At 59.3% G+C, this 24,231-nt stretch overlaps 2 protein-coding genes across 4 annotated transcripts in view; one reads left to right on the top strand and one right to left on the bottom strand.

Moving 5' to 3' along the window:
* The window catches only part of INPP5A (inositol polyphosphate-5-phosphatase A), a 242,348-nt gene extending 224,363 nt beyond the window's left edge, over positions 1 to 17,985 (top strand). For all 3 annotated transcript variants that reach the window (XM_017893832.1, XM_017893833.1, XM_017893834.1), the window contains 5 exons: positions 2,641 to 2,714; positions 12,211 to 12,322; positions 15,367 to 15,435; positions 16,378 to 16,465; positions 16,554 to 17,985. In XM_017893832.1, coding sequence (XP_017749321.1) covers positions 2,641 to 2,714; positions 12,211 to 12,322; positions 15,367 to 15,435; positions 16,378 to 16,458 — 336 coding nt within the window. In that variant the 3' untranslated portion in view covers positions 16,459 to 16,465; positions 16,554 to 17,985. The remainder of the gene's footprint in view (positions 1 to 2,640; positions 2,715 to 12,210; positions 12,323 to 15,366; positions 15,436 to 16,377; positions 16,466 to 16,553) is intronic.
* NKX6-2 (NK6 homeobox 2) lies at positions 17,688 to 20,742 on the bottom strand. The gene is given in 10 exon segments (XM_017893796.1): positions 17,688 to 19,678; positions 19,792 to 19,964; positions 20,054 to 20,092; positions 20,095 to 20,136; positions 20,139 to 20,184; positions 20,186 to 20,309; positions 20,311 to 20,408; positions 20,410 to 20,439; positions 20,441 to 20,501; positions 20,543 to 20,742. Coding segments are annotated over 10 exon segments (1,068 nt in total). The 3' UTR covers positions 17,688 to 19,423.
* Positions 20,743 to 24,231: the final 3,489 nt, after the last annotated feature.

Raw genomic sequence — 24,231 nt, 5'->3', positions numbered from 1 at the left:
TACACACACACATGCTATGTACATGTAAACACGTGCCTGCATGCACACACACATGCTATGTACACGTAAACACGTGCCTGCATGCACACACACACATGCTATGTACACGTAAACACGTGCCTGCATGCAAACACACATGCCTATGTACACGTAAACACGTGCCTGCATGCACACACACATGCTATGTACACGTAAACACGTGCCTGCATGCACACACACACGCTATGTACACGTAAACATGTGCCTGCATGCAAACACACACATGCCTATGTACACGTAAACATGTGCCTGCATGCACACACACACATGCCTATGTACACGTAAACACGTGCCTGCATGCACACACACATGCTATGTACACGTAAACACGTGCCTGCATGCACACACACACATGCTATGTACACGTAAACACGTGCCTGCATGCACACACACATGCTATGTACACGTAAACACGTGCCTGCATGCACACACACACGCTATGTACACGTAAACATGTGCCTGCATGCAAACACACACATGCCTATGTACACGTAAACATGTGCCTGCATGCACACACACACATGCCTATGTACACGTAAACACGTGCCTGCATGCACACACACATGCTATGTACACGTAAACACGTGCCTGCATGCACACACACACATGCCTATGTACACATAAACACGTGCCTGCATGCAAACACACACATGCCTATGTACACGTAAACACGTGCCTGCATGCACACACACATGCTATGTACATGTAAACACGTGCCTGCATGCACACACACACATGCTATGTACACGTAAACACGTGCCTGCATGCACACACACACATGCCTATGTACACGTAAACACGTGCCTGCATGCACACACACATGCTATGTACACGTAAACACGTGCCTGCATGCACACACACACATGCTATGTACACGTAAACACGTGCCTGCATGCAAACACACATGCCTATGTACACGTAAACACGTGCCTGCATGCACACACACATGCCTATGTACACGTAAACACGTGCCTGCATACACACACACATGCTATGTACACGTAAACACGTGCCTGCATGCACACACACACATGCCTATGTACACATAAACACGTGCGTGCATGCAAACACACACATGCCTATGTACACGTAAACACGTGCCTGCATGCACACATGCTATGTACACGTAAACATGTGCCTGCATGCACACACACACACATGCCTATGTACACGTAAACACGTGACTGCATGCAAACACACACATGCTATGTACACGTAAACACGTGCCTGCATACACACACACATGCTTGCACACATAAACGTGCCTGCATGCACACACACACATGCCTGTGCACATATAAACACATGCCTGCATGTACACACGCCTGCGCACACATAAACACGTGCCTGCATGTACACACACACGCCTGCACACACAAACACGTGCCTGCATGTACACACATGCCTGTACACACATAAACACGTGCCTGCATGTACACACACACACATGCCTGTACACACATAAACACGTGCCTGCATGTACACACACACACGCCTGTGCACACATAAACACATGCCTGCATGCAAACACACACATGCCTGCGTACACATAAACACACATGTGCAGGATTGGTCCAGAGCCCATGCCCCTGCTCTGCCTTTGAGGAGGGGCGTCCCTCTTCCGAGGCCTCCACTGCATCCCCACCCCACTGAGGAGCTGACTTGGGGCCCTTCCCAGAGGCTGTGGGTGCTGGAGGGAGTTGCTCCTTTGAAGGGGAGCTGGAGCCGTACCCTCTTAGGAGGCAGGAGGCAGCGGGGCTGTGAATATATGTGCTCCAGGCAGGAGGCCTGGGCCGGTGCCTCAGGTAGCAGCTTGGCACGGGGTAATGACTGTGTGCATGAGACTGCTGAGTGCCCGTTTCAGGGATGATGGACGAGGTCACAGGAAGAGCCAGGATGTAGTGTGGTTTTGAGGGAGCCCTGGCTCAACGCCATGCCCTGCACAGCTGTGGGGACATGACTAATGAATAGCACGGGAGAGGGTGTGCATGCATGACCGCTCAGGAACACGGCCGGGGCTAATCCTGCAGGGTTGGGAGGTGATGCCTGCCTGGGGCTTGTTTTGGAAGAGTCTCGGGGGCAAGGCCATTGGCTGCCTCCCGTGCATGTGGGAATGAACATTTTGCCCCCAAGCTGCTGCCAGAATCTCACCACTGTGCACCTTGGGACCATTTTCCCTGACCTGTTCTCACCAAGCTGACGTCGCTTACTCTGCAAGTTACTTGACACCCAGGGCAGGACAGGAGCTGTGTTCCTTCTGCTGGGGGAGCCAGCCCTAGGGAGGAGAGGCCGAGAGCGGCTGCTGCTGGGGCTGCCACGGCGGTGCCCGAGGCCACAAGTGCTTCTCTGGCATCCCCAACAGAGGAAGGTCTCTGGGTGGGCAGAGCACACCTGTAGTGGGCAGCGCAGGTCCCACTGTCTGCAGCAGAGCAGGCGGACACCAGAGCTTGCTGGCACCACAGAGCTTTCTGGTGACAGATGTGGCAGCTCTGGGAAGGGCAAATGTCACACCAAGCATTCGAGCGTCCCAGGTGCATACAGACACACGTGCCCCCAGCGAGGAAAACCAATGTGACTTTTTCTGCTCTTTCTTTTCTTTAGCTCTTGGAGTTTGACAAGGAGTTGTCTGTCTTTAAGGACAGACTGTATGAACTGGACATCTCGTTCCCTCCCAGGTAAGGAACATGCTGTTTGCTGGATGAACCCGGCCAGGAAGGCGGCATCTCCACCCTCTCAGTCTCTAGTGCATTTGTGTGTCTGTGTGTGCCGGTGTGTGCTGCGCATGTGTGCATTCTGTGTGCATCTGGAGTGTATCACCATAATCTGGGTACACATGTGTGTTGTAAATCTGTGTGCGTGCACATTGCGTCTGTGTGTGTACCTGTGCATGTGGTGCACATGTCCGTCTGTGTCATACTTGTGCACGAGTGTGTGGGCACTGTGCATCTGTGCACGATGTTCCTATGTGCATCATGTGCATCTGTGTCTGTGTCAACTGGGCATTGTGTTGCACGTTGTCTGCACGAGTGTGTCCATGTGTGTCCTTGTGTGCATTGTTGCATCTTGTGTGTAAAATGTGTGCACCTGTGCATGCTTGTGTGCATGTGTGCGTCTGTGTGTGCACTTGTGCACGAGTGGTCTGTGGTGTGCACGTGTCATCTGTGTGGTCTCTTGTTGCACATGTGCATCGTTGTGCACCTGTGCATCTGTGTGCACAATGACACGAGTGTGTCTGTGGTGTTTCTTGTGTGCCATGGTTTTTGTTTTGGTGTGCACACATATCTTGTCCTGCAGTTGTGTGCAAACTGCGCTTCTCCTGCCCTTTTCATGAACTGAAGAAAGCAACAGCTGAGAGTGATAAGTAATTCTTATCTTTTCAAAAAAAGGATTTTTCTAATACAACAAAATACAGCCTTAATCAGACTGCGCACAAGGGCCCACGGGACTGTTGTTATGGATCTTTCTGGGAGTATTGGGGACCTCCAAATGGTGTGTGTCACCGTGGGGTGTGATTGTTTAGGCATGCGTGTTGTGCGCCTGTTTGAATGTTCAATGTTGCTGCAGTGTCCGTGATATGCAGATGTTGCATGGCTCCGTGGATGTGGCAGACCTCGTGTAGACATTGCGTGCATCAGTGAGATGGTGGCAGACAACTGTGCAGACGTTGCGTGACATCCATGGATGTCCGTGGATGTGCAGACCTGGTGCAGACGTTGCGTGGCGTCCGTGGATGTTCAGACCTGGTGCAGACGTTGCGTGGCGTCCGTGGATGTGCAGACCTGGTGCCAATGTGTGTGGGACATGCCCCACACAGTTGTGGATGTGTGTGCATGAGGTGTGCTTGCATACATGGTTGCATATGTGAGCATGAGTGAGAACATGTGTGACGCGTGTGTGTAGGGCATATGTATGTGGCTGTGCGTTCTATGGGTGTGTGTGCGCGCGTGTGTGTGTGTGTGTTCACACATGGAGATGTGTGCCTGGGTGTGGGTGTTTGTGTGCATTGCTATGCAGATTTGCTGGCACAGAGCAGATCTCACTGTTGGAAGCTGCAGGGGACTTCCACTGGCAGATGTGGACTTTGCCTCTCAGCTGGGAGCAAGGTTGGGAGCCGGAGGATGCAGCCTCAGAAAGCTGACACAGGCTTTCCCAAAGTCAGAGGCAGTGCTGAGGGCTGAGCCTTGAAAGTGGCAGAGCACTTTGGTGTCCAGGGGAGTTTTCAGACAGGTCAGAGGAGCTCTGGAAGGCAGTGGTGGCCCAGTTCTCCCACCCTCCTCACAAGCTCCTTCCTGTTCTGCAAAGACACCAAGGCTCCCTGCCAGGCACGCCGGCCTCATCCTGCAGGAGGTGCAGGAAGCCCCAGGGGATCTCAGGCCCACACCCCTCTTCCTGGAGGGTTCCCTGCTCCCTCTTGGATCTGAAGTCTGACTGCTGGAGACACAGGCCCCCAGACAGACCCTCGTGCCCAGTGGCATTCCAGAAAGATCCGTGGACCCCGACCCTCAGCATTCCCAGGGTGCCCATGCCGGCCGGGCTTGCTCTTCGGCATTTGGCTGTGTGAGATAGGCTTCTGCTTTCCCCCTGCTTCTGCCCTGCCGGGGGGTCCTGAGTTCCCCTGCATGCCAGGCTCATCCACCTGCCACCTCACACTCTGCCCCATGCAGCTTCACATCTGTCAGGATGCGTTGGCCTTCCTGTGCTTTCCCAAAGGCTGCCAGGGCTCTGAGGCCTTGGGGGGCATCCTTGCCACGGCCTGCCTGAGGCCTGTGTCTGCCCCAGCTCCTCAGAAGCTGGGAGCCGAGCCGCCATCTACACCTGCTGGTCTGGCAGCATCTCCTTCCCACTGTGGCTCCTGGTTTTCAGAATCGTTTCATAGTTTTTGCTGTTGTGGTTTGAGTGAACACATTGCAAACCGGCCGAGCAGCCAAGTGTGTCTTCCTGTCCCTGCCACCCAGTCCCCACCCCAGTTTTGGGCAGAGGTGAGCTCACTGCCTTGGAGCAGCTTGAGGCACCACGTCAGCATTGGTGGGCAGGACCCTCCTGCAGGTGGTAGGCACTCCATGGGGAGATCCTGCACCTGCTGACCCTGGGAGGAGACGGCATTCCTAGCGCAGAGCTCCGGGAACAGCCGTACCCGGGGCATTGGTGCACACTGGCGGAGTGACGCCAGGAAACATATCATTGGCAGATGGGTCTGAAGACCAGCAGGGTCTTCTCCCGCAAAGGTGTTTGCCACTGATCCCATGGATGGATAGAACTCTGCTCTAATGGATTGTAATTGAATGCTGTCATTTTGCCAGAAAGGGTACAGCCAGGCTGAGGTGGTGGGGATTTGGACACCCCAGCGGTAGCATGGAGCCGCCGCCTTTTGTGCATCCTAGCTAGAAGTGAATTTCTGATTTTTAGTTTAACTTTGAGAATTAACCATCATTAACTCTAAGATAAACAGATTGAAGACGGCTCCGCGGCAACCCCTCCACTGGCACGACAGCCTGCATTTCCAGGCGTTAGCATTTCTCGCCAAATCCCGTGTAAAACAGGCTGGTGAGGGCAGTGCCTCCGGAACCAGAGTCCCGGCTCTGCCCCTGACACTGTAGAGCTGGGCACATTGCTCACCCCTCGCGGCCTCAGCGTCTCCCTGAGGATGGTACCATCTCCTCTGGGCAGGCTTCAGGCCCAGGCCTGCCCGACAGTACCCGCCCCCACATCAGCCCCTCCGCACCCAGAGAGCCCAGCGCTCCCAAGTGACCACAGTGTCGCCGGCCATCAGGTGGCTCCCGTTACAGCTCCCGGAACCTGGGGGGCACTGCGTTTCCTCGTGGGGGCCGTGGTGCTGCGCGTAGTCAGCTCTCCCTCTTTGTCTGTGTGGACACTGTGTGTATGGAAGATGGGAACTGTCACGTCCATTGCCTGGGGGCTCCCTGTGTCTGTGGACTCCTTACATAGTGAAGAGACTACGTCATTCTATTTATTAAGAAGAAAACCACATGCTGCCGTCGAAATGGCCCCGCAGAACCTCGCTGGCCGCCCTGGTGGCCCGGCCGCTTCCCTCTTCCAGCTACTGAGGACCCCGGAGCTTTTGTCCATATGTGTTCCATCTATTGGTCTTTGCCATCAGTTTTTAAGTATTTATTAGTTCATTTTAAAAGTAACAACAAACTCATTACATGTTTACATAAGTAACATTTTTGTGAAAAAAATACCGATGCATGGGGAAGGCGCCTTCCACCAGGGCATGATCTGGCAGCCGTGCACACAGGTCCCAGGAAATCCCAGCCACCCAGGGTGTGGGAGTCTCGATGTGGCACGTCTGGCACTCAGTGCATGCAGCACCTTCCTCAGAATGGCGGAGCTCAGCGGAGGAGTCTGTGTGGTGGGGACACAGCCAGCCTCCATGAGGAATACATTTTCCAACACTCTGGGGTCTTCTTGAAAGCTTAAATTTTGTCATTGGCAGCAAATGGCATCCGCTCCTGCTGGAAGAGACAGGCTCGTCCGCCCTTCTGGGGAAAATGCCTGTCAGCCACCAAGGTCTAAGTTACCACCGTCTGTCTGTCAATCTTTCTGGCAAAATATGGTGTCTGTGAAAACAAGCAGCTGCTTTAGCTGACAACTCAGATGCAGGCATGCTGCCCTGAGAGATGAGGGCCATGTCGTCCCTCTGGGCAGAGGGCTCCCTGGAGGCCTCATCTCATCCCACCCAGCCCAAGACCCCATCTCCCAGGCCTGAAGTTCAACACAAGGAAAGATTTTTCCTGCTTCACTCGTAAGTGGAGGTGGCTTTTTGTTTAGTGCTGAGGGATTGACGCTGGGAGAGACCCTGCCCAACACGGCCTGGCCTCTGCCTGGTTCCCACGCAGCGCCAGCAGTTTTACCACTTTGGGCAACGTGTGCCACGTCCATGCAACGCCAGCTCTGTGAAATCAGCGGATGTCGCCTTAGTGTCCTCGTGAATGCAGATCTCCCCTGGCAGGGGTCCCAGAGACCCACGGGGGCCACACGCCAACTCCAGAACTGCCCAAAACTTGGAAATATCCCCAGTGCCCACGAAGAGTGGGACAGACAACACTGACACGGAGGCCACAGCAACTAGCCGCCACTGCACACAGCTCCACAAGTGAGTTTAAAGCCGGGTGGCACAGGTGGAGAGGAGGTCCTGGGACTCCACGGCGTGCCATTGCTGCAGGCGGGGAATCACCTCCCACTGCCTTCTCAGATGGAGGCCTCCAGGCTGTGGGCCGGGCAGTGTGCGGTGAGCTGGTGAACACCCACTTCCCGTGTGTGCTTGGCCTTGTGTGCCTCACTGTGAAGTTTACTGAAATAAATGGAAAAATTTAGAAGTTCTATCGCTACCTGTCAAAACGTTCCAAAGTTTTTATTGTACTCAGAGCACGTCGAATGGGAAAAAATCACTCCTTCCCAAAGAAAGACGGACTCTCAGAGGCAGGAAAGGGATGTTTTCATTCATCAAACAATTACTGAGCAAGATCAAGTTTTAACTTTTGAAAAAGACAAAAACATACGCAACACAGGAGTGAACTGCTCAGACAAGTCCAGCCAGAGGTTGTCTCTCTTTAATGGACACATATATTTTTAAATTAGGAATTAGGAGGCCCCTTTCAAACTTGCTGTGGGCCATAATTTACATTCTTCTGTCTTTAGATGTGTATTTATAGTGTAATAATTATCTAGCAAAATGAGCTCTACTTCCTGCAAGCTGGCTGCTCAGGAGGGAGCGAGGCCACCCGTCCGCCTGGTGGTCATGAACCCTGGCTGCCTGTGGCTCCTACAGACTGTGGGACCTGTGCCAAAGGGGAGGATAGTGAGGGAACCCATCCCACAGAAAGGCCTGCCAAGGGCTCTGGTCACCCCAAGAGCTTTGTCCCTCGAGATGTGGGTGAGGGGAGCACCCAAGATAGCCTCTGGCTCTGCTGCCCAGGCTGGAGCACAGTGGTGATCTTGGCTCCCTGCAGCCCCCATCTTCTGGGCTCAAACGATTTTCCCCCCTCAGCCTCCCAAGTAGCTGGGACTACAAGTGTGCACCACCACACCTGGCTAACTTTTTTATTTTGTATAGAGACAGGGTCTTACTGTGTTGTCCAGGCTGGTCTCAAACTCCTGGGCTCAAGCGATCCTCCCGCCTCAGCCTCTCAAAGTGCTGGCATGACAGGTGTGAGCCCCCGTGCCCAGCCCCCCAGACCCTCTTGGAAGACTTCTGTGCTGCTTCCTCCTCCCACTCGGTAGCTTCAGTGTTGCCGCAGCTATAATTGTTTGGTTCTTTTTCTTTGGTCTTAGGGCCTTTTCCTTTTCAGGAGTTTCAGTGGCAGCTGGTGTGTTTTTGGAAGCAGGTGTCTGAAGCCAGTGTTGCCGGTGGTGCCTGCAAGTTGCACGGGAAGCTGCCTGTTGTCTGCTTCTCAGGCCTGTGGCGACCCTACCTGCCCAGCCCAGCCCAGTCTGCTCAGGTCCTAAAGCTGGGCCTTGTCAGCAGGGCCAGTCAGCCTGGCCACAGCAAACAATCTGCCGTGCAGCCTACACAGGGGCCGCTGCCCGCATCCTATAGGAGAGGAAAGGGGCAGGGAGGAAGGGCAGTGCCTGTAGGCGAGCACAGGAACACAATTGTTCACCCTGTCACAGCCGCTCCCACGCTATGGGGACAGGTGCACCCTTGTCCTTTGTCTCCGCCCACCCAGCAGGTGTGCTTTCAGATAAGCCCACATGCCTGGCACTCCTGCGTCAGTCACTGGTGGGCAGCGTCCAGGCCCCGCATCCTGCTTCTCCCTGGTGTGGCCCCGCCAGTGCCTCCCGCCTATGGGTACAGCGGTGGTGTGCAGTCCACACTGGCCTTCCCCAGACCCAGGTGGAACCAGTCCCGCCTGCATTTCTCCCTGGGTGTTGGGGGCCAGAGCACCCCTGGTGGTGGATTGAGGGTGCTGCCCCCGACAGCCAGGCCAGGACACCCTTCTCACCCAGGCTCCTTCCTCCTGTTGAGTCGCCTGTGAACACTCCCAGGGCAGCCCCTCCTGGAGCAGATGGGCTGAGGAAGCTGCTTTCCCTCAGGCCTCCCTGTTCTCCCTTGCTCATCCCTGGAGCCCAGTCTGTCTGAGCAGCAGTGCCCATCAGACCTTGTCCTGTGGACAGAGGGCGGCTTGCTTCCTGCCATGCCTGGCTTCTCTCCGTGCCCCGAGGGGGCGTCAGGCGGCACTGGTGCTCTGGGCTCCATGGGGTACACGGGGAGTGAGAACTGGTTCGGCTCCAGCTTCCTGTTTAGAAATCACCTTTAGTGTGCTGTGTCAGTCCCAGAACTCGCATTTATGCCGAACTGTGGCCCCGGGGTACACCCCTGCTGGGTCCTACAGGTCTGTGTTGCTGCCTCAGGTGAGACGCCCAGACCGGCCTCGCCGTGGGAGTGTCTGCAGTGGAGACGTCACTGGTGTGAGAGGCATGAGATGGAGGCTTCTGGAAGTTTCCTTCCAAACTGGCATCTCCCAGCGCTGCTTAGTTTCAGCTGCTCTCGTGGGCTCTTATGGGGCAGCGTCGCCACCTCGCTAGACCCTCATGTGGTGACCGTGGGGCCCCAGCTGCCAGTAGAAATGCTCCTGGCAGCAAGAGCCTGCCCTCCACATGCAGAACGCCTGCAGCAAGGGCGGAGCAGGCTCTGCACTCACGGGCACATCCTGTGTTGTGTCGGCTGGCAGAGGCCACAGTTCCTCTGAGCGCACACGCTGCTGCCTTCTCATCGCCGAGAATGTCCTGCTTCAGCACGGCCACGGCTACCCTCAGAAACAGCAGATCCCACCTGTGCAGAGCATCCAGGCCTGACCAGGGCCCCGCAGCCACTCCACCCTGACCTTGGCCCAGCCGGGGGCTGCCCAGATGGTGTGGTTCAGCACAGCCACCATCCTTGGGAAGATCAGGCCACCTGTGCGGGCCCTGATTTGGGATGCACTGCCCCTGAACTGCCTACCTGCCCGTGGGTAACCGCTGCCGGGAGCTGGCAGGCCTCGGTGCCGCTGCTTGTGTATGCAGTGGACCCCATGTCCGGGGGGCAGTAGATGACGTGTCGGGGGCAGTGAACACGTGTCCTGGGGGCCAGTTCTAGGGGGCAGTGGACCATGTCCGGGGGGCAGTTCTGAGGGGGCAGTGGACGTGTGTCCAGGGAGGCAGTGGACGTGTCAGGGGGCAGTGGACCGCGTCAGGGGGGCAGTGGACGCGTGTCCGGGGGCTGTGGACGCCATTGTCGGGGGGCAGTGGACGCGTGTCGGGGCAGTGGACGCGTGTCAGGGGGCAGTGGACCGCATGTCGGGGCAGTGGACGCGTGTCAGGGGGCTGTGGACATGGTGTGTCGGGGGGCAGTGGATGCGTTGTCGGGGACAGTGGACGCGTGTCAGGGGGGCAGTGGATGCATGTCGGGGGGCAGTGGACACGTCAGGGGGGACAGTGGACGCGTGTCCAGGGGGCTGTGGACACGTATCCGGGGGGCAGTGGACGCATGTCGGGGGGCAGTGGATGTGTGTCCAGAGGGGTAGTGGACGCATGTGGGGGGGCAGTGGACGCATGTCCGGATGCAGTGGACGTGTGTCCAGGGACTGGACAGGCCCCTACCTGCATCCAGTTTCCACTCGTGTCTACGGTTGGGATCAGGCTGAGAAGCTCCTGAACAAGGTGACCGGGCCTCTCAAACGTGTGAAATGGGACAGGCCGCCAGGTTGCTGCTTCTAAAAAACCTGCAACTGTTCTATGCTCTGTGCTCTTCAGAAGCATGCATAACACATAGGCCCTACATAGGTTTCGCTTTTAACCAAGTAGTGACTCTGCCCCAGGCCGGGTGGAAGACGGCTCCCACTGGAGTGCGGGGAAGGGTGGGGGCTCCTGCGTCAGGGCAGAGCAAGTTCCGAGTCCCCGGCTGTTTCCAGATGGTTGGGCACAGGGCTCACAGGTGCCCCTGTGGGCGGGGTCCGGGGGCATGGGAGGGGCTGCAGAATCTGCAGCTGCGGTGCCAGGATGGACCCGAAACTCAGTCATGGCCAACAGGGAAATTTCACAGAGAATCAGACCCCAGTCGCGACAGGTGCTGTATGATATTTTGGAATTAACTGAAAAACTCTTGACACACTGATGAAGGCCATGGAGATGTTGAGAGTAAGCAGACACTGCACTTAGGGGCAGGTGGCTGAGCTCAGCCACAGGACCCCAGGGTCCGTTCACTCCAAGTGGAATTCATTACTACTTCAATGCAGCCCCAAACGACATGCCCATGTGGGGGTGGATTTGCAGCCTTATGGGTGGGCTGGGCCCCCTGAGAACCTGCAGGCCCAGAAGTGGCGGCTAGGCTTGCATGTTCCATTCATCTGGAGGCTTGATGAGTCCATGTGTGTGTGTGGACTGCACTGCTGTGTGAGGGCAGGGCCGACGGCGGCTCGGAGATGCAGCAAGGCCGCTGAGGAGCCCAGATGAGCTGTGCCATGGCCGGCAGTGGGTGGCAGAGACACAGCCAGCAGACCCCGGGCAGTGAGAGATGCGCTGTGTGGGTGAAGGGCTCCGCCCTCAGGGCTAGTGGCACTGCCACGTAGCCAGTCCCATTCCCAGACCCACAGAGGGCATGGGCAGGCCCGGGAAGCAGTGAGTCAGGGACAGTCACGCCCCACCACAGCAGGGACCCAAGGCCATGGCCTGAGCACCTGGACGCTCCCCGAGGTGGGAGCGGCCTTGGTCAAAGCAGAGACACAGGTGCCACACCCCACACCCCAGAGCTGCCTGCACCTAGAGGCGTTTCGAGCTGAGCCAGGCCGGGCCGCCGGGTCGGGGAGCGTCCTGGGACCAGATGACACCGACAGTCATTTTGTTTCCATGGAGGTTTCATCATACTTTGGACCACGTTCAGCAATAGCAACAAAAACCAAAGCTCAACAGACAATTTCATGCAGTAAAAGAAGGACTGATGCGAAGATTCTATGCTATAACTAAACTTTAGTCTCACATAAAAATAAGTTTGATGTAGAACTTAAATTGTGAATTTGGTTTTATATTCTAGAAACTTCCATACGTGTACGCATTCCCCGGGTAGCGCTGGCCATTCTAAGGTGTATTGGGAGAGAATTGGCACAGCCGTCCCTTTGGGGCTGAGGACGGGCCAAGCCGACTGGCTGACCCTCTGCCTTCGTGTCTCCCCAGCTACCCGTACAGTGAGGACGCCCGCCAGGGTGAGCAGTACATGAACACCCGGTGCCCGGCCTGGTGTGACCGCATCCTCATGTCCCCGTCTGCCAAGGAGCTGGTGCTGAGGGTGAGTGTGTGCTGCCCCGGCCCTGGGTGCAGAGGGACGTGGAACACTGGGTCTGGTCTGGCCCAGCCTGGTGACAGGGCCCTGGGGGTGGGGGCACCCAGTCTGGGGAATGCTGCCAGGTTGGGCCCTGACCTCATCCTGCCATGAGCTGCACCCCAGTGCTGGGTCACCTCCGAGCCAGCACTTGGGCTAGGGCAGCAGCAGATGGAGCCAAGTTCCTGGGCCATGGGCAGCCGGCATCGTCGTGAGTTTGAAATATACACGGGTGGTCGGCAGGAAGTGTTTCCAAATCGTAGTTCATTGTATCCTTGGAAGTCAATGTGCTCTTGTGCATTCGAGCACTCCCAGGCCGTGAAGCACAGTAGAAATGTCTGAGGTTGTTTTGCTAAGTTGTAAATCAGAGCCACATTCATTTGGAGCCTTGATAAGTTAAAAATGAATGCACAGCATTTCCAGGAGATGACCTGAGCCTTGGAAAATTTTCAGATTTCCTGTGATTTTTTTTAAATAAATAATTTTGTTGTTGTTTTTTACAAAAAAGGAGATGGGGCTTGCTTGCTACATTTGTCAGGCTGGTCTCAAACTCCTGAGCCCCAGCTTTCTGCCCACCTCGGCCTCCCAGAGTGCTGGGATTACAGGACTACAGGGGGGAGCCACTGCGCCCGGCCAACCCTGTGATTTTTCGGTTCCCACATTTTAACGTATAAGGAGTGTTTTCAGAAGAATATCTGAATTGGTTTTGTCAACCCCGTGAATGAAAATTAAATGGAGATAATAATGAAGCTTGCAGGCGTGAGTGGGAAATGCAGCTGTGCCCAGCACCAGAGCTGGAGCCTCTGACCATGACATGGGTGGGCACTCGGAAGGAGGCTGGCGACTTTGGTGGTACCACTGCCAGTCTGGTGGGTTCTGCCCACCCTCTCCACTGTCCCAGGCCCAGAGCAGGGACAGGAGCCCCTACTAACCCCGACCTCAACACCAGCTGCGTGAGGCTCCTGTTGTCCTGCACTGCCCGTCTGTGTCCCTGTGCCAGATGGTACCAGACCCCAGGCACAGCAAGCACCTGGGTGCAGGCGCGCCCTCAGCAGGGCAGGGACCCTCTGCAGCCCCGATCCCTGAGATGCACCCTGCTGGCCTCCGCCACGCGGCTCTGTCTGCTGGGCCAGGTTCCTTACTGTTCCTTCCTACATCCTGGAGCACCCTGGGTGCAGCCTGCCCTCCGTCCCTGGCTGTGCTGTGAGGAGCCTGCCTGGCGCGGGCCTGGGCTGGAGGCAGGGCCCCTTGGCCAGAAGTTCCCTGGGGTCTGCAGCCAGCCTGGCTCCTACACAGCCCCACCTCTGGCCTGTGGGCAGGGCCTGTGCCCATCACTGAGGAAGCATGCTGGCCATAAGCCTAAAAGCCCAGGAGTGGGCTCGGCCCGGAGCCTGGCTGTGGATGCACCCCTGCCCCTCTAGCTGGGCTCACTGGTGGGCATGCCAGTCCCTCGGTGCCACATGGTGGGTGCTCCCACCTGCCGGCACTGAGAACGGGTCGGGCATATGGAGCCCAGGGCTGCCGGCAGGGCAAGAGCCTCCCAGGGACTCAGGCACAGGTGCCATCCCCGGGAAAACGTCAGAGGTCACACAAGTGCTGATTGGTGAGCAGTGCCCAAGGGCAGAAGGCTGGCAGGGCTGTGGCCTCCCCACATTGTGCTGTCATTTCCAGGGCTCTGCCAGCTCACAGCATGGCAGCATTGAGCCTGTTTTCCAATCACTCGCAGCCTCTCGGGTTCTCTGGCCCCCGGACTTGTCAGTTTATGCTCAGGGTTGGGGGCAGAGCCTCACAACGCACACCTGGCGGCCTTTGACAGCCCCTGCCTCCTGGGGCCAGAGTTTGGACAGGCTCTCCCCATGGGGCCACCCAATGGGCAGTGGGCGTGCAGGCCAAGCAGACGGGCACCGGGCGCGCTCCGCAGCCTCATCCATCATGACACGCGCTGTCACCTCGTCACCAAGCTCCATTCTGCCTCCGCAGCCCTAAAACACTGAAGGGGGCTCGGGACGCGGGCGGTGCTGCTTGCAAGCCTCGGTGACAAGTGTTCAGTGAGGTGTGCGGCGTGCTGCCTGTGCCCACCGTAATTTGTTTATCTGTCCAAAGATTATGCAGTTGAAAATCCACAATTTTATGCTGCCTTTGTAAATTACCACGCTGCGTTTGATGAATGTTTCCCCACTTCCGTGGAGGCGCCGTTCCGCCCGCGAGACGGGAAGGTGCTCATGCATGCAGTGCCGAAGCGTGTTTTCAGCCCTTCTGGCAGGCGCCCATGCTGGAAAGTAAATCTGACCTGAAGCTTCCCACTGCATTAAAGATAATTCAGTTTTAACTCAATAGTCTCAGATGCTTCAGCTGTGGATATAAAATTCCAGCCCAACCAGAGCCGAGTGCTGACCAGCAGCAAACCCCTTCCCGAGGCGCCCGGAATACAGGCACCCACCGGGAAATGGACACACAGCCGTGAATTACTGTGCACAGATTGCTTTGTGTAGTGGTATGGAATTCGGTGTCTGTTCTCATCTCAACACTGAGTTCTAAGCTAACAGAACAGTCAAAAACAAATGGAAGTGGGAAAATTGGAACTAGATGGGCTGCCTCAGTCAGAGGGCACACCTGCACAGAAATCTGGGGCTGCACCCACTCCTGTGAACAGGGTCCCCTGCAACTCCCCCGAGAGCCCAGGAGCATGTCCGGGCGAGGGGAGCTTGGAAGCAGGGCCAGCACTCGTGACTCCCCACACGACCCCTCCTAGAGGCAGATACCTCTGGCTGAAAGGGCCAGGGCCAAGGTGCTGAGGTGCTGCCACGCCACCAGAGCCTTTGGTCCGTGGGCTGGCCTCTCTCTCAGGGGCCAGGCAGGATGGGTGGCAGAGGCTGGGGAGGTACTTGCAGGGGCCGAACTCCCCGTATCTCTGCCCCCACAAAACCCTGATGTTCCTGCTGGTCAGCTCCCCACTGGACCCAGGGTGCCCCACCTCCGCACACCCACCCATCTCTGTTTCCCCTTTCCAGTCGGAGAGCGAGGAGAAGGTTGTCACCTATGACCACATTGGGCCCAACGTCTGCATGGGAGACCACAAGGTGACGTAGACGGAGGTCCAGGGGCCGGGCCGGGGAACCGGGGAAAGCTAGGGAGCCGGGGAGCTGGGGCCGGTGGGCGGGTGGGGCTGGGGCTGGCAGGCGGGTGGGTGGGGGTTGGCCAGTCTCTCCTCTCCTGCTCTCCTGTCTTCTTAGTCTGACTCTACAGAGTAGGCCAAGCTGGTCTGTTTTGATTTAATTGTAATAAAATATCATAAGCTAGGTGGGTAAGTAGGAAGAAGGCAGAAATGACTAGTTACAATAGAATAAAATACATCATTTTACTATTTGTAGAAAAACGTCCACAGCTGATCGTTTCTGACGGCTGTTTTGCAAGTACGCAGCCGCAGTGTTTTAATGGCCTTGGGGCAGGCTCACCATCAGCCGGGGAGCCGGGGTGAGGGCGCTCCCACTGCGTGCCAAGGGGCGGCACTGGCACAAATGGTTTATTCAGGCAACTGCACCTCGAGAGTGTGCACAGGAGACGTATCAAATCTCATTTTCAGCCAAATAAATGAGTTAGCTTCTTCCACGTTGGAGGCCCAGAGCTGTGAGACCCAAACACATGCGGAGAAGACGCTGGACCTGCCAGGTGCGGCAGAGCCGAGGATGGGAGAGCCTTCCTTCCCCGCTTCATTCGGGGCCTATTTAGCCATTATTTTAGATCAGTTTTTCCATTAAGTTTTTACCTGGAAATAACACCTTCCTTGTGAAACCTCTCATGGCCGGCCTGGTTCCAGTTCCACATTCACGGGGCTCCCAACCCCTGCTCTGCGGTGGCTGCACACAAGGGCCGAGCTGCCTCCGCTGTCCATCAGCTCCTCCCAGCCCGGTTCATGGCTGCCCTTGTGAGACGCAGGGTCCAGGGGTGCGACGGGAGATGGCGGCGTGTGCTGGGCTGTCCCACATGCACTGTGCTGACACCCTCCTCTCTTCCTGCTGCAGCCCGTGTTCCTGGCCTTCCGAATCATGCCCGGGGCAGGTAAACCTCATGCCCGTGTGCACAAGTGTTGTGTCGTGCAGTGACGTGGTGGTAAATATGACTCCTCCCTCTAGTTCAGCTTTTACACAGCTTTTCCTGGTGCGTTTGTTCCTTTAACAAATTACGAATTCCATGACAGGGAAGAGATGCCAGCGCCATGAGAGGACCCTTCGTGAGCCCTCCCTGTAGCCGTGTACTGAATACGCACCTTCAAAGCTGCATCGAGAACCCACCCAAGCGCCACCTGCTATAGACGGCCAGCCCCACACTTCGCTTCAGCCTCCGGACCATTCCGGAACAGCCTCACATACCTCACTGTCTCGTCTGTTCATGTGACATTAAGTAGAAATATTGGTTTTTTAAAAATAAGTCACAGTCCTGTTGTCAAAACTCTAATAGACAGCAAAGAGGGTCTGTACCGTAGACTTCACAGTTTTCAGTTTTTAATGATTGTCAGTGGAGGGGCTTCTCCAGCACAGAGACCCCACCCCTCCCCCGTGTCCAGAGACCTCCCTCTGCCAGGTGGAGGTGTGTCCAGGGGCTGGGGAAGCCAAGACGGGCGCTCCCTCTGCCGGCCGGCAGCGTGGCCCCCAGCATGGCGAAGGGGTCTGTCTCTGCCGATGCCCCTTCCACGGCACTCTGCGCCACGTCCCATGGTTTTTGAATCACACTGCAGCTGCTTTCCATTTTATATATATATATAAATATATATAAATATATACTTTTTAAAAATAATTTATAAATCTTACCAAAACTTATGCTAAATGTACTTTCCAGTATGAATGCACAAGAGTCCCATCAGCAGGCAGCATTGGAGTCTAGGAGCTCAGCTGTGTGTCCATCAACACACAAATTCGTAGAAAAAACACATGGCCTCGCCATCGTGGGTAAGATCGGCCCCACAGCACGTCTGCACTGGCGGGCCATCACTCCCGTGCCGTTCTTCTGTGTAATATTAAGAACTGAATGTGAAGTTTATAGCTAGCCTGGGTGTACCTTTTAAGAATTTTGTAAACCGTTTGTCTGTCTTTTGTTACTGTTTTATGGTGCCAAGTATTCTACATTACAACAATAATATGGGAGAAATAGAAATAGCCTAGTTTGCTTCCAATAGAAATTGCTTTTAACATGGGCTGTATATAAAAATATTAAAGAGAAACAAAACTGTACATTTCCTCATTGCTCTGCTACAAACAACCCATGTAATAACCTTGTTGCAAATATTTTTCTTCTAGCACTAAGTACAGCATTAAAAGGTGATTAGAGTCTGCTGATGAAACACAAATATATGTTTTATTGATTTTACTTTAGAACACTACAGAGTTCCTGGACCAGGTGAAGGCATTAGGTGGGTGTTTGTTTTGGGATAAATCACTACCGTTGCAAGTGACTGCTGTCCGCTGCGGAGTCCGTTCTTGGTGGAAGGACCGGACCGTGTCGCTGCTGTGGTTGCCGCTGTCCGCAGTTCAACACGGAGTCCGCCCCACGGGTTTCAGCTGTTGGTCGTTCTGAGGGCCTTTAGAAGTGACTGGCCTGGTTCCTAAGCAATAAAATTGACCGTGGTGAAAATAGTCCCGTGTTGTTTGTTTTCCTTCCTTTCCCTTCTCCTGCCGCCTTTGAAATGCTAACTCAGGGGAAGGGCCTCCTGTATATCCTGTTACTTGAGCTCAAGCTCGTTAGAAATCCTGGAATTTCACTGTATCACACACTGTCACAAAACACCAAGCCGCTCCTTGAGAGGAGAAAAACAGCCTTTTGGACTTTCTACTGTAATAAAGGATTTATCCCTCATCATTTTAAAACGGGATTCTATAAATGCTTTGCCTTCCTCAAAACTTTAGAACTGGAAGCCCGTCTGCTCTGAGCTGAGCTGAGAGGCTCCCCACAGAAAAGCGTTGCTTCTGCCCTTAGGGTTGCCTCCTTGTGAAGGCTGCCAAGAGCCTAAAACAGAATGCGCCGCGTTGAAGCCGCTTATACTTCTCTTTAACGTTTCCGAAAATGCCTTCCAAGAGAAACCCTACCGCCGCAATGATATAATTATTTACATTTAATTTTTGAAAATCAAAACTCAACGGTCCCATTAAGATGCAGCGATAGGCAGACCCGGCCACAGAGGCTGCGGGAGGGTGGACGGGTTTTGTCAGCCGGAGTCAGCCCCGCGGAGCTGGCGGCATTTCAGGGCAGCCCCTGGCCGGGCGCTGCGGGCCTCGCCGGGGGCGTCCAGCTCCCTGACCCCGCGTGCCCCGTGGGAGGCCCCGCCGTCCGCGGGCGGGATTACTTCGGATTTCTCTTTGCGATCCTAGTTTGGAAGAAACTGCTTCCCACCGCGGAAGGACCCAGCGGGAAGGTGACCGAAGGGCCACCGCGCAGCGCTTCAGACCCGGTTCCACCGGCCGAGCCCAGGGCGCGCCTGTGGGATGCTCCGCTACGCGCAGAGGGATCTGGAAAAAATCGGAGCAAACCCCTCGGCCGAGCGGGAACCGGTGCCCGGCGGCGAGTCCGCGGTCGCAAAGCGGGAAAAGCGAAGAAAGGAAAACGTCCCGCGGGGACTCGAGGCGGGTACGCGGCTCCCCCGCCCTCTCGGGGCCCCCCAAGCGCGTCCGAATCCGCCCCGAGGCGAGGCGGGCCGGGCCGTACCTGCTGCTCCGTCCCCGGCTGTCCCGGGCTCCTGGCGGCTGTCGCTGCGGTTCCTTCCCGCGGGCCGGGCCCCTTCCCTGCGCCTTCGCCGCCGCCTCGCGCCTGCCCGGGGCCCGCAGCCTCCGCACCGGGACACCGGAGGACCCGAGGCCGCCGCGCGCCCGAAGCCGGGTCCCGCAGGGGCGAAGCCGCGGCCGGGGAGGGGCCGCCTCGCTCCGGGTTCGAGACGGAAGAAACACGCGGCGCAGGCTCCGGAGCGGCGGCTCCGACGGGGACCCGTTAAATAATTTATTGATGATACAAAGCGACTCGCGCCCACCGGGGCCGTCCCCGGATTCTGCAAAAATAGACTCGCCCCCACCCCGCGCGTCCTCACAAGGCGTCCCCCGCGCCGCCGCCGCACGGGCTGACCAGCGCCAAGTTCGAGGGTTTGTGCTTCTTGAGCAGCCGCGTGATCTTCTCGTCGTCCGAGTTGGGGTCCAGGGGCCGGTTGTATTCGTCGTCGTCCTCCGCGTCCGAGCCGCCCACCTTCAGCTTCTCCGCGTCGGAGTCCTGCCTCTTCTTGGCCGACGCCATCTCCGCCGCGTGCCGCTTGCGCCACTTGGTCCGGCGGTTCTGGAACCAGACCTGGGGGCGGACGGGGCGGTCAGGCGGCCGCGGGGCCCGGGGCTGGCGCTGGGGCTGTGGCCGTTCGCAGGACGCGGGCCCCGGCTCTGCTCTCCCGGCCCCGCCGCGCTCACCTTCACCTGGCTCTCGGTCATGCCCAGCGAGTAGGCGAGACGCGCGCGCTCCGGGCCCGCCAGGTACTTGGTTTGCTCGAAGGTTTTCTCCAGCGCGAAGATCTGCTGGCCCGAGAACGTCGGGCGCGAGTGCTTCTTCTTCCCGTCCTTGTCCAGGACGCCGCTGGCTGGGGCTGCGAGGGAGGGGAGGGGAGTGGGGTCAGCGGCCGGCGGGGTCCCCTCCGCGCGCTCCCGCCCCGCACCCCCCGCGCGGGCCACTCACCCGGGCCGGCCAGACGCGGGTCCCTCCAGGGCGCGCCTGCACCACGCCGGAGCCGAAGATGGGCGGCGCGGCCGGCAGCTCGCCAGGGGCTTGGGGTAGCCGCGCGCACGGGCGGCCGCGGGTCGATAGTAAGACGCCGGCGGACGAGGCAGAGCCGTTGAGCCGGGGCACCCCCCTATTTTATTTTTTTTTTGGAGGCCCCCGGCCGCCGCGCCCACGGGCCACAAGCCACAGGATGTCGCTGATGCCGTGCGGTCCCGAGCGGGAGCTTGCGCGCCCAGCCCCCAGCGCCGGGCGCCTTGAAGCCGGCCGGACCCTGCAGGCGCGTAGGAACAGCGAGCGTCTTCATCTCTGACCATGTTGTGCAGCGCGGCCAGCGGGGCACTGACTCAGCACGAACGCGCCCGGGCGGTTTAGTGTCCATGGGCGCCGCCGCCGCCGGCCCGGGCTCCCATCCGGGCCCCGCCGCCGCGCGCCCTGCCCGCCGGCCGGAATTTGCGCGCGGCCGGGGCGTTGGCTGCGGCGGGCGCGGGGCCCGGGCAGGCGGCTCCGGCGTGGGGGCGGCGGCGGCTGGCGGCGGCGGCTCCGGGCTGTCGGAGCGGGCGCCGCGCGGACGGGACGCGCTGATACGGGGGGCCCCCGGGGCGCCGGCGCGCGCGCTGATTGGCTGCGGACCTGCGGTCCGGCATGGCAGCGCCCCCCCCCCGCCCGCGCCCCCGCCAGCCGCGCACTCCAATGAAGGGCCCCATTAGCGCGCAGGCAGGATGCCTCCTGGGCTGTAAATTCGCCCCCTGATTTATCTCCCCGGGACGAATAAATCCCGCTTGGATGGAGTTTAGTTTAGGCAAAGGTTTTTCATGCGGAAATCAGGAAAAAATACGAGAACGTATTTTATTAACGGAAAGAATGCAGATTTTGAGGGACCCGCCGGCGCGCTCCGAGCGCCCCGCTGGGGAAGAGCTCCGGCCCGGCGCCCAGTCGCGACTGCTCCGCCGCCCGGGCTGCGGTGGGTGCGGGCGGCCGGGACGCTGGCGGGGGAACGCGCTCCCGGCGGGTCGGGGCCACAGGAGGGCGGAGGACGCGGGCCTCGGAGTCCACGGAGTCCACGGGCCTCACGGCCGGGCGAGGCTCGCACGGAGCTGCCTCTGGTTTCGCCGACACGCGGCCGGCGCGGTGGAGGATGAGGCCGGCGGGAGCGGGGCGGGGAGGCGGGTCCCGGGACCACACGCACTGCCCGGCGCTTGCCCGCTGGGGTCCCCCAGGATGTGACCCGGGCCCACGACTTCGCCCACGGGCCGCCTCTCGCGAATCCCTGGCCGGGGGAACAGAGACCAGGGCGGCCTCAGCGCGGAAGCCCCGTCCAGGCAGGGCCCGAACGTGGGTGCGGGTTGGGTGCGCAGCGGCAGAAACGCGGCGTTAGACGCGCGCGCGAAGCCTGTGTCCCCCGCGCCCCACTCCCCCCCCGGCACCGGGAGCCGCTCGCTCATCCCGCAGACCGGACGGTGAGATGACTCCAAGCCCCGCGCAAGGCGGCCGCGAGCAGACCCTCCGACCTCTGGGGTGGCGTCTCGTATTAATTTAGGGACACGGGGCGGCTGTGATTGTGACCCACGGCCCGTGGGGAGCCCCGAGTGTGTGCGCAGGGACCGCCGCTGCGTGGCCGCTTTCGAGCCTGGGGGAGTTTCCTTCGCAACGACTTTCCCGTTTCGCCCCGGCCGCCAGGGGGTCGGTGCCGCGCAGGAAGGCGGCGCCCAGGGCTCGGGCCCGGGGTCTCACGTTCGCTCCCTCCCGCCCGGCTCCAGAGTCCGTTTTCGTTTCGTGCAGGTCGAGGCGGGGACTTGGCGCCGTCGGCCGCTCCTGGGTGGTGGCTTGGAAAACTCCGGGGCAGTGGTGCGGCCGCCGCTGCCTCTGCTGTGCGCGCTCGGGGCTGCCCCGGCGGCTTCCCCTCCACTGAGGTGCAGCCCCGCGTTCACGGAGGGTTCGCTTCCCCCGTCGGGTCCGCACTCGATTGGGATTGGAATTCGATTGGGCGCGGCTGCCCCGCCAGTGATCGGCCCCCGCGGAGCCTGGCCCGGGGACCCCCAGCGCCCGCCCGGCCCCGAGACCCGCCCCGGCCTGTCCCGCGCCCGCTGCCTCGGAGGAAACACGAGGAAGGGCCCTCCCGGGTCGGGTTCGGGCCCCCCCCCGGCACCCCAAGGCGACAGCGCGCGCGGCACAAGGCTCGGGCTCTGAGCTGAGACGCGGGAACTGCGGGCGGGCGGGGAGGAGGCTGCCGTCCCCGGGGACCCCTACTCCACGCGGCCGAGCAGACCCTGGGCGGGCCGGGAGGGGCGCGGGTCGCCCGAACTGAGGCCGGGGAGGAGCTCGCGGGCAGGATGGCGGGAGGAAGCCGCGCTCCGGACCGTCTCTGGCTCCTCTCACACCCCGGAGGGGCGGGGCGGGGCGGGGGGCATCGTTAGCGCTGTTTTATGGCCGAGGAAACACGGACCGGGAGGCGCTGCGCTGCGGCCCGGCGACCCTGGGTCTGTCTGCGCCCCCGGGTCCTCCCTGGGCTGCCGCGGGAACGCGTGGGGTCGCGGGTGGGGCTGGCTTGTCACTGGCTGCGGAGCGTGCGGCTCTCCAGGGCCCAGGGGCGCGGGATGGGGTCCAGGGTGAGTTGGGGGCGCAGAGGAGCCGGGTAAGGGGGGGTCTCGCTCCCACGTTTTTCTAAGCCGTGGGCGTCTTGGCGCGCTCCGCAGGTGCCGCGTCCTACCCGGTTCCCCGGTCTGCGCCCCACGCGCTCTCCCGCCCTCCTCCCCGAGGGGCTGCGGGCGGGCCCGGTGGCTTCAACTGCGCTTCCCGGCGCCCACTCCGGGCCCCGCCTCCTCTCCAGCTCCCGCCCGCACCTTTTCCCCTGCGCCCCGGCGCCGCCCTCTCGGAAACCACCGAGACAACGCCCTCTCCTCCCGGGAAGGTCCGAGCGCCTCCGACCGAGATGTCTTTGCCTGGGCTCCGCCGCCCGGCGGCCCCGCTGCCTGGAGAGGTTCGCGATGCCACCTCCTGGCCTGGGAGCAAACGTCCCGAGAGGAAGGCTCGGGCATCGGCGCCAACGCTCCTCGCTGGAAAACCCAGAGCGCGGGGTTTGGCAGAGGCCGTTCAACGTGTGTGTTATTCGTTCAGCCTGTATTTGTGGGGCTCCTACCGCGCCCGGGCTGTCCGGAGGAAGCAGCGTAAACGCGGCGGGCTCCAGGCGCGGGCGGGTCAGAGCAGCAAACGCGCTGCACCTGCACCCCCGCGGCGTCTGCAAGGGCAGCGGGCGATGGGGACGACGGCGGGTGTCTGGGCCGGGAAGGAGAGCGGGCGTAGGCCCCGGTGTCCCTGTCCGGTGTGCGCTGGGGGCTGAGGGGCGACGGGGGAACTCCACACAGGGAAGGAGCCTGCATTCGCCTTCACAAAGCCCTGATTTATCACTGAGGTGACTTGTCCCGCGCAGCCCTAGGCGAGTTGCTAAGCTGCCCGCCCTGACCGCGCTCCCGGGCCGGGTCTCCTGGCAGTTCCCGGCAAAGGCACTGCTTTGTCTTTTTTCCTTAAATGAGCGAGTTCCCAACCTCTCCAAGCTTGACAAGGTAACCACACCAGGCATTCCAGACCCAGGCGGGGCTTCCCTGGGGTCCTCATGACCAAAGAACAAAAAAAGGCCGAAGATGACCCAAGGGACCCCTCTGGGGTGCCCACCCCCGGAAGCGGAGAGGTGGGGTTACCAGGGCCCCTCAGGAGCCCGGGGCCAGGAGGGGTGCCTCTGCTGCTTGGAAACAGAGGAGCCCACCAGGACGCTCTGCAATGGCTAGAGGAAGGGGAAGGGGGGCTGGAGAAAACCCCACCGCACAGCACAACTGGACGGGGCTCTGCCTCCCACGCAAGACAGACCCCAACCCCATCTCCCGTGCCCTCTGGGGGCAGCCCTGCCAGGGCAGCGGGAAGGAGCTGGGAGGCAGGTGCAGATCCCAGCCAGGAAGCCCCCGGGTGGCACTGGGCTCATGGACCCAGCCAGGTCTGAAAGGCCATGAGCGCTGAGGGCTGGGGTGGAGACCGGCCCAGCGGTGGGAGTTGACGACCCTAGGTGGGCAGAGGAGGCTCCACTCCTCATCCTGGCCTAGTCTGCCCCTCCTTACACCTCCAGTGCTGCCTGGTGAGCACCA

Source organism: Rhinopithecus bieti, unplaced genomic scaffold, assembly GCF_001698545.2.
Source record: "Rhinopithecus bieti isolate Rb0 unplaced genomic scaffold, ASM169854v2 scaffold_24263, whole genome shotgun sequence".
NCBI lineage: Eukaryota > Metazoa > Chordata > Mammalia > Primates > Cercopithecidae > Rhinopithecus > Rhinopithecus bieti.
Note: the sequence above shows the minus strand (reverse complement) of the source record. Positions and strands in the feature narration are given on the sequence as shown.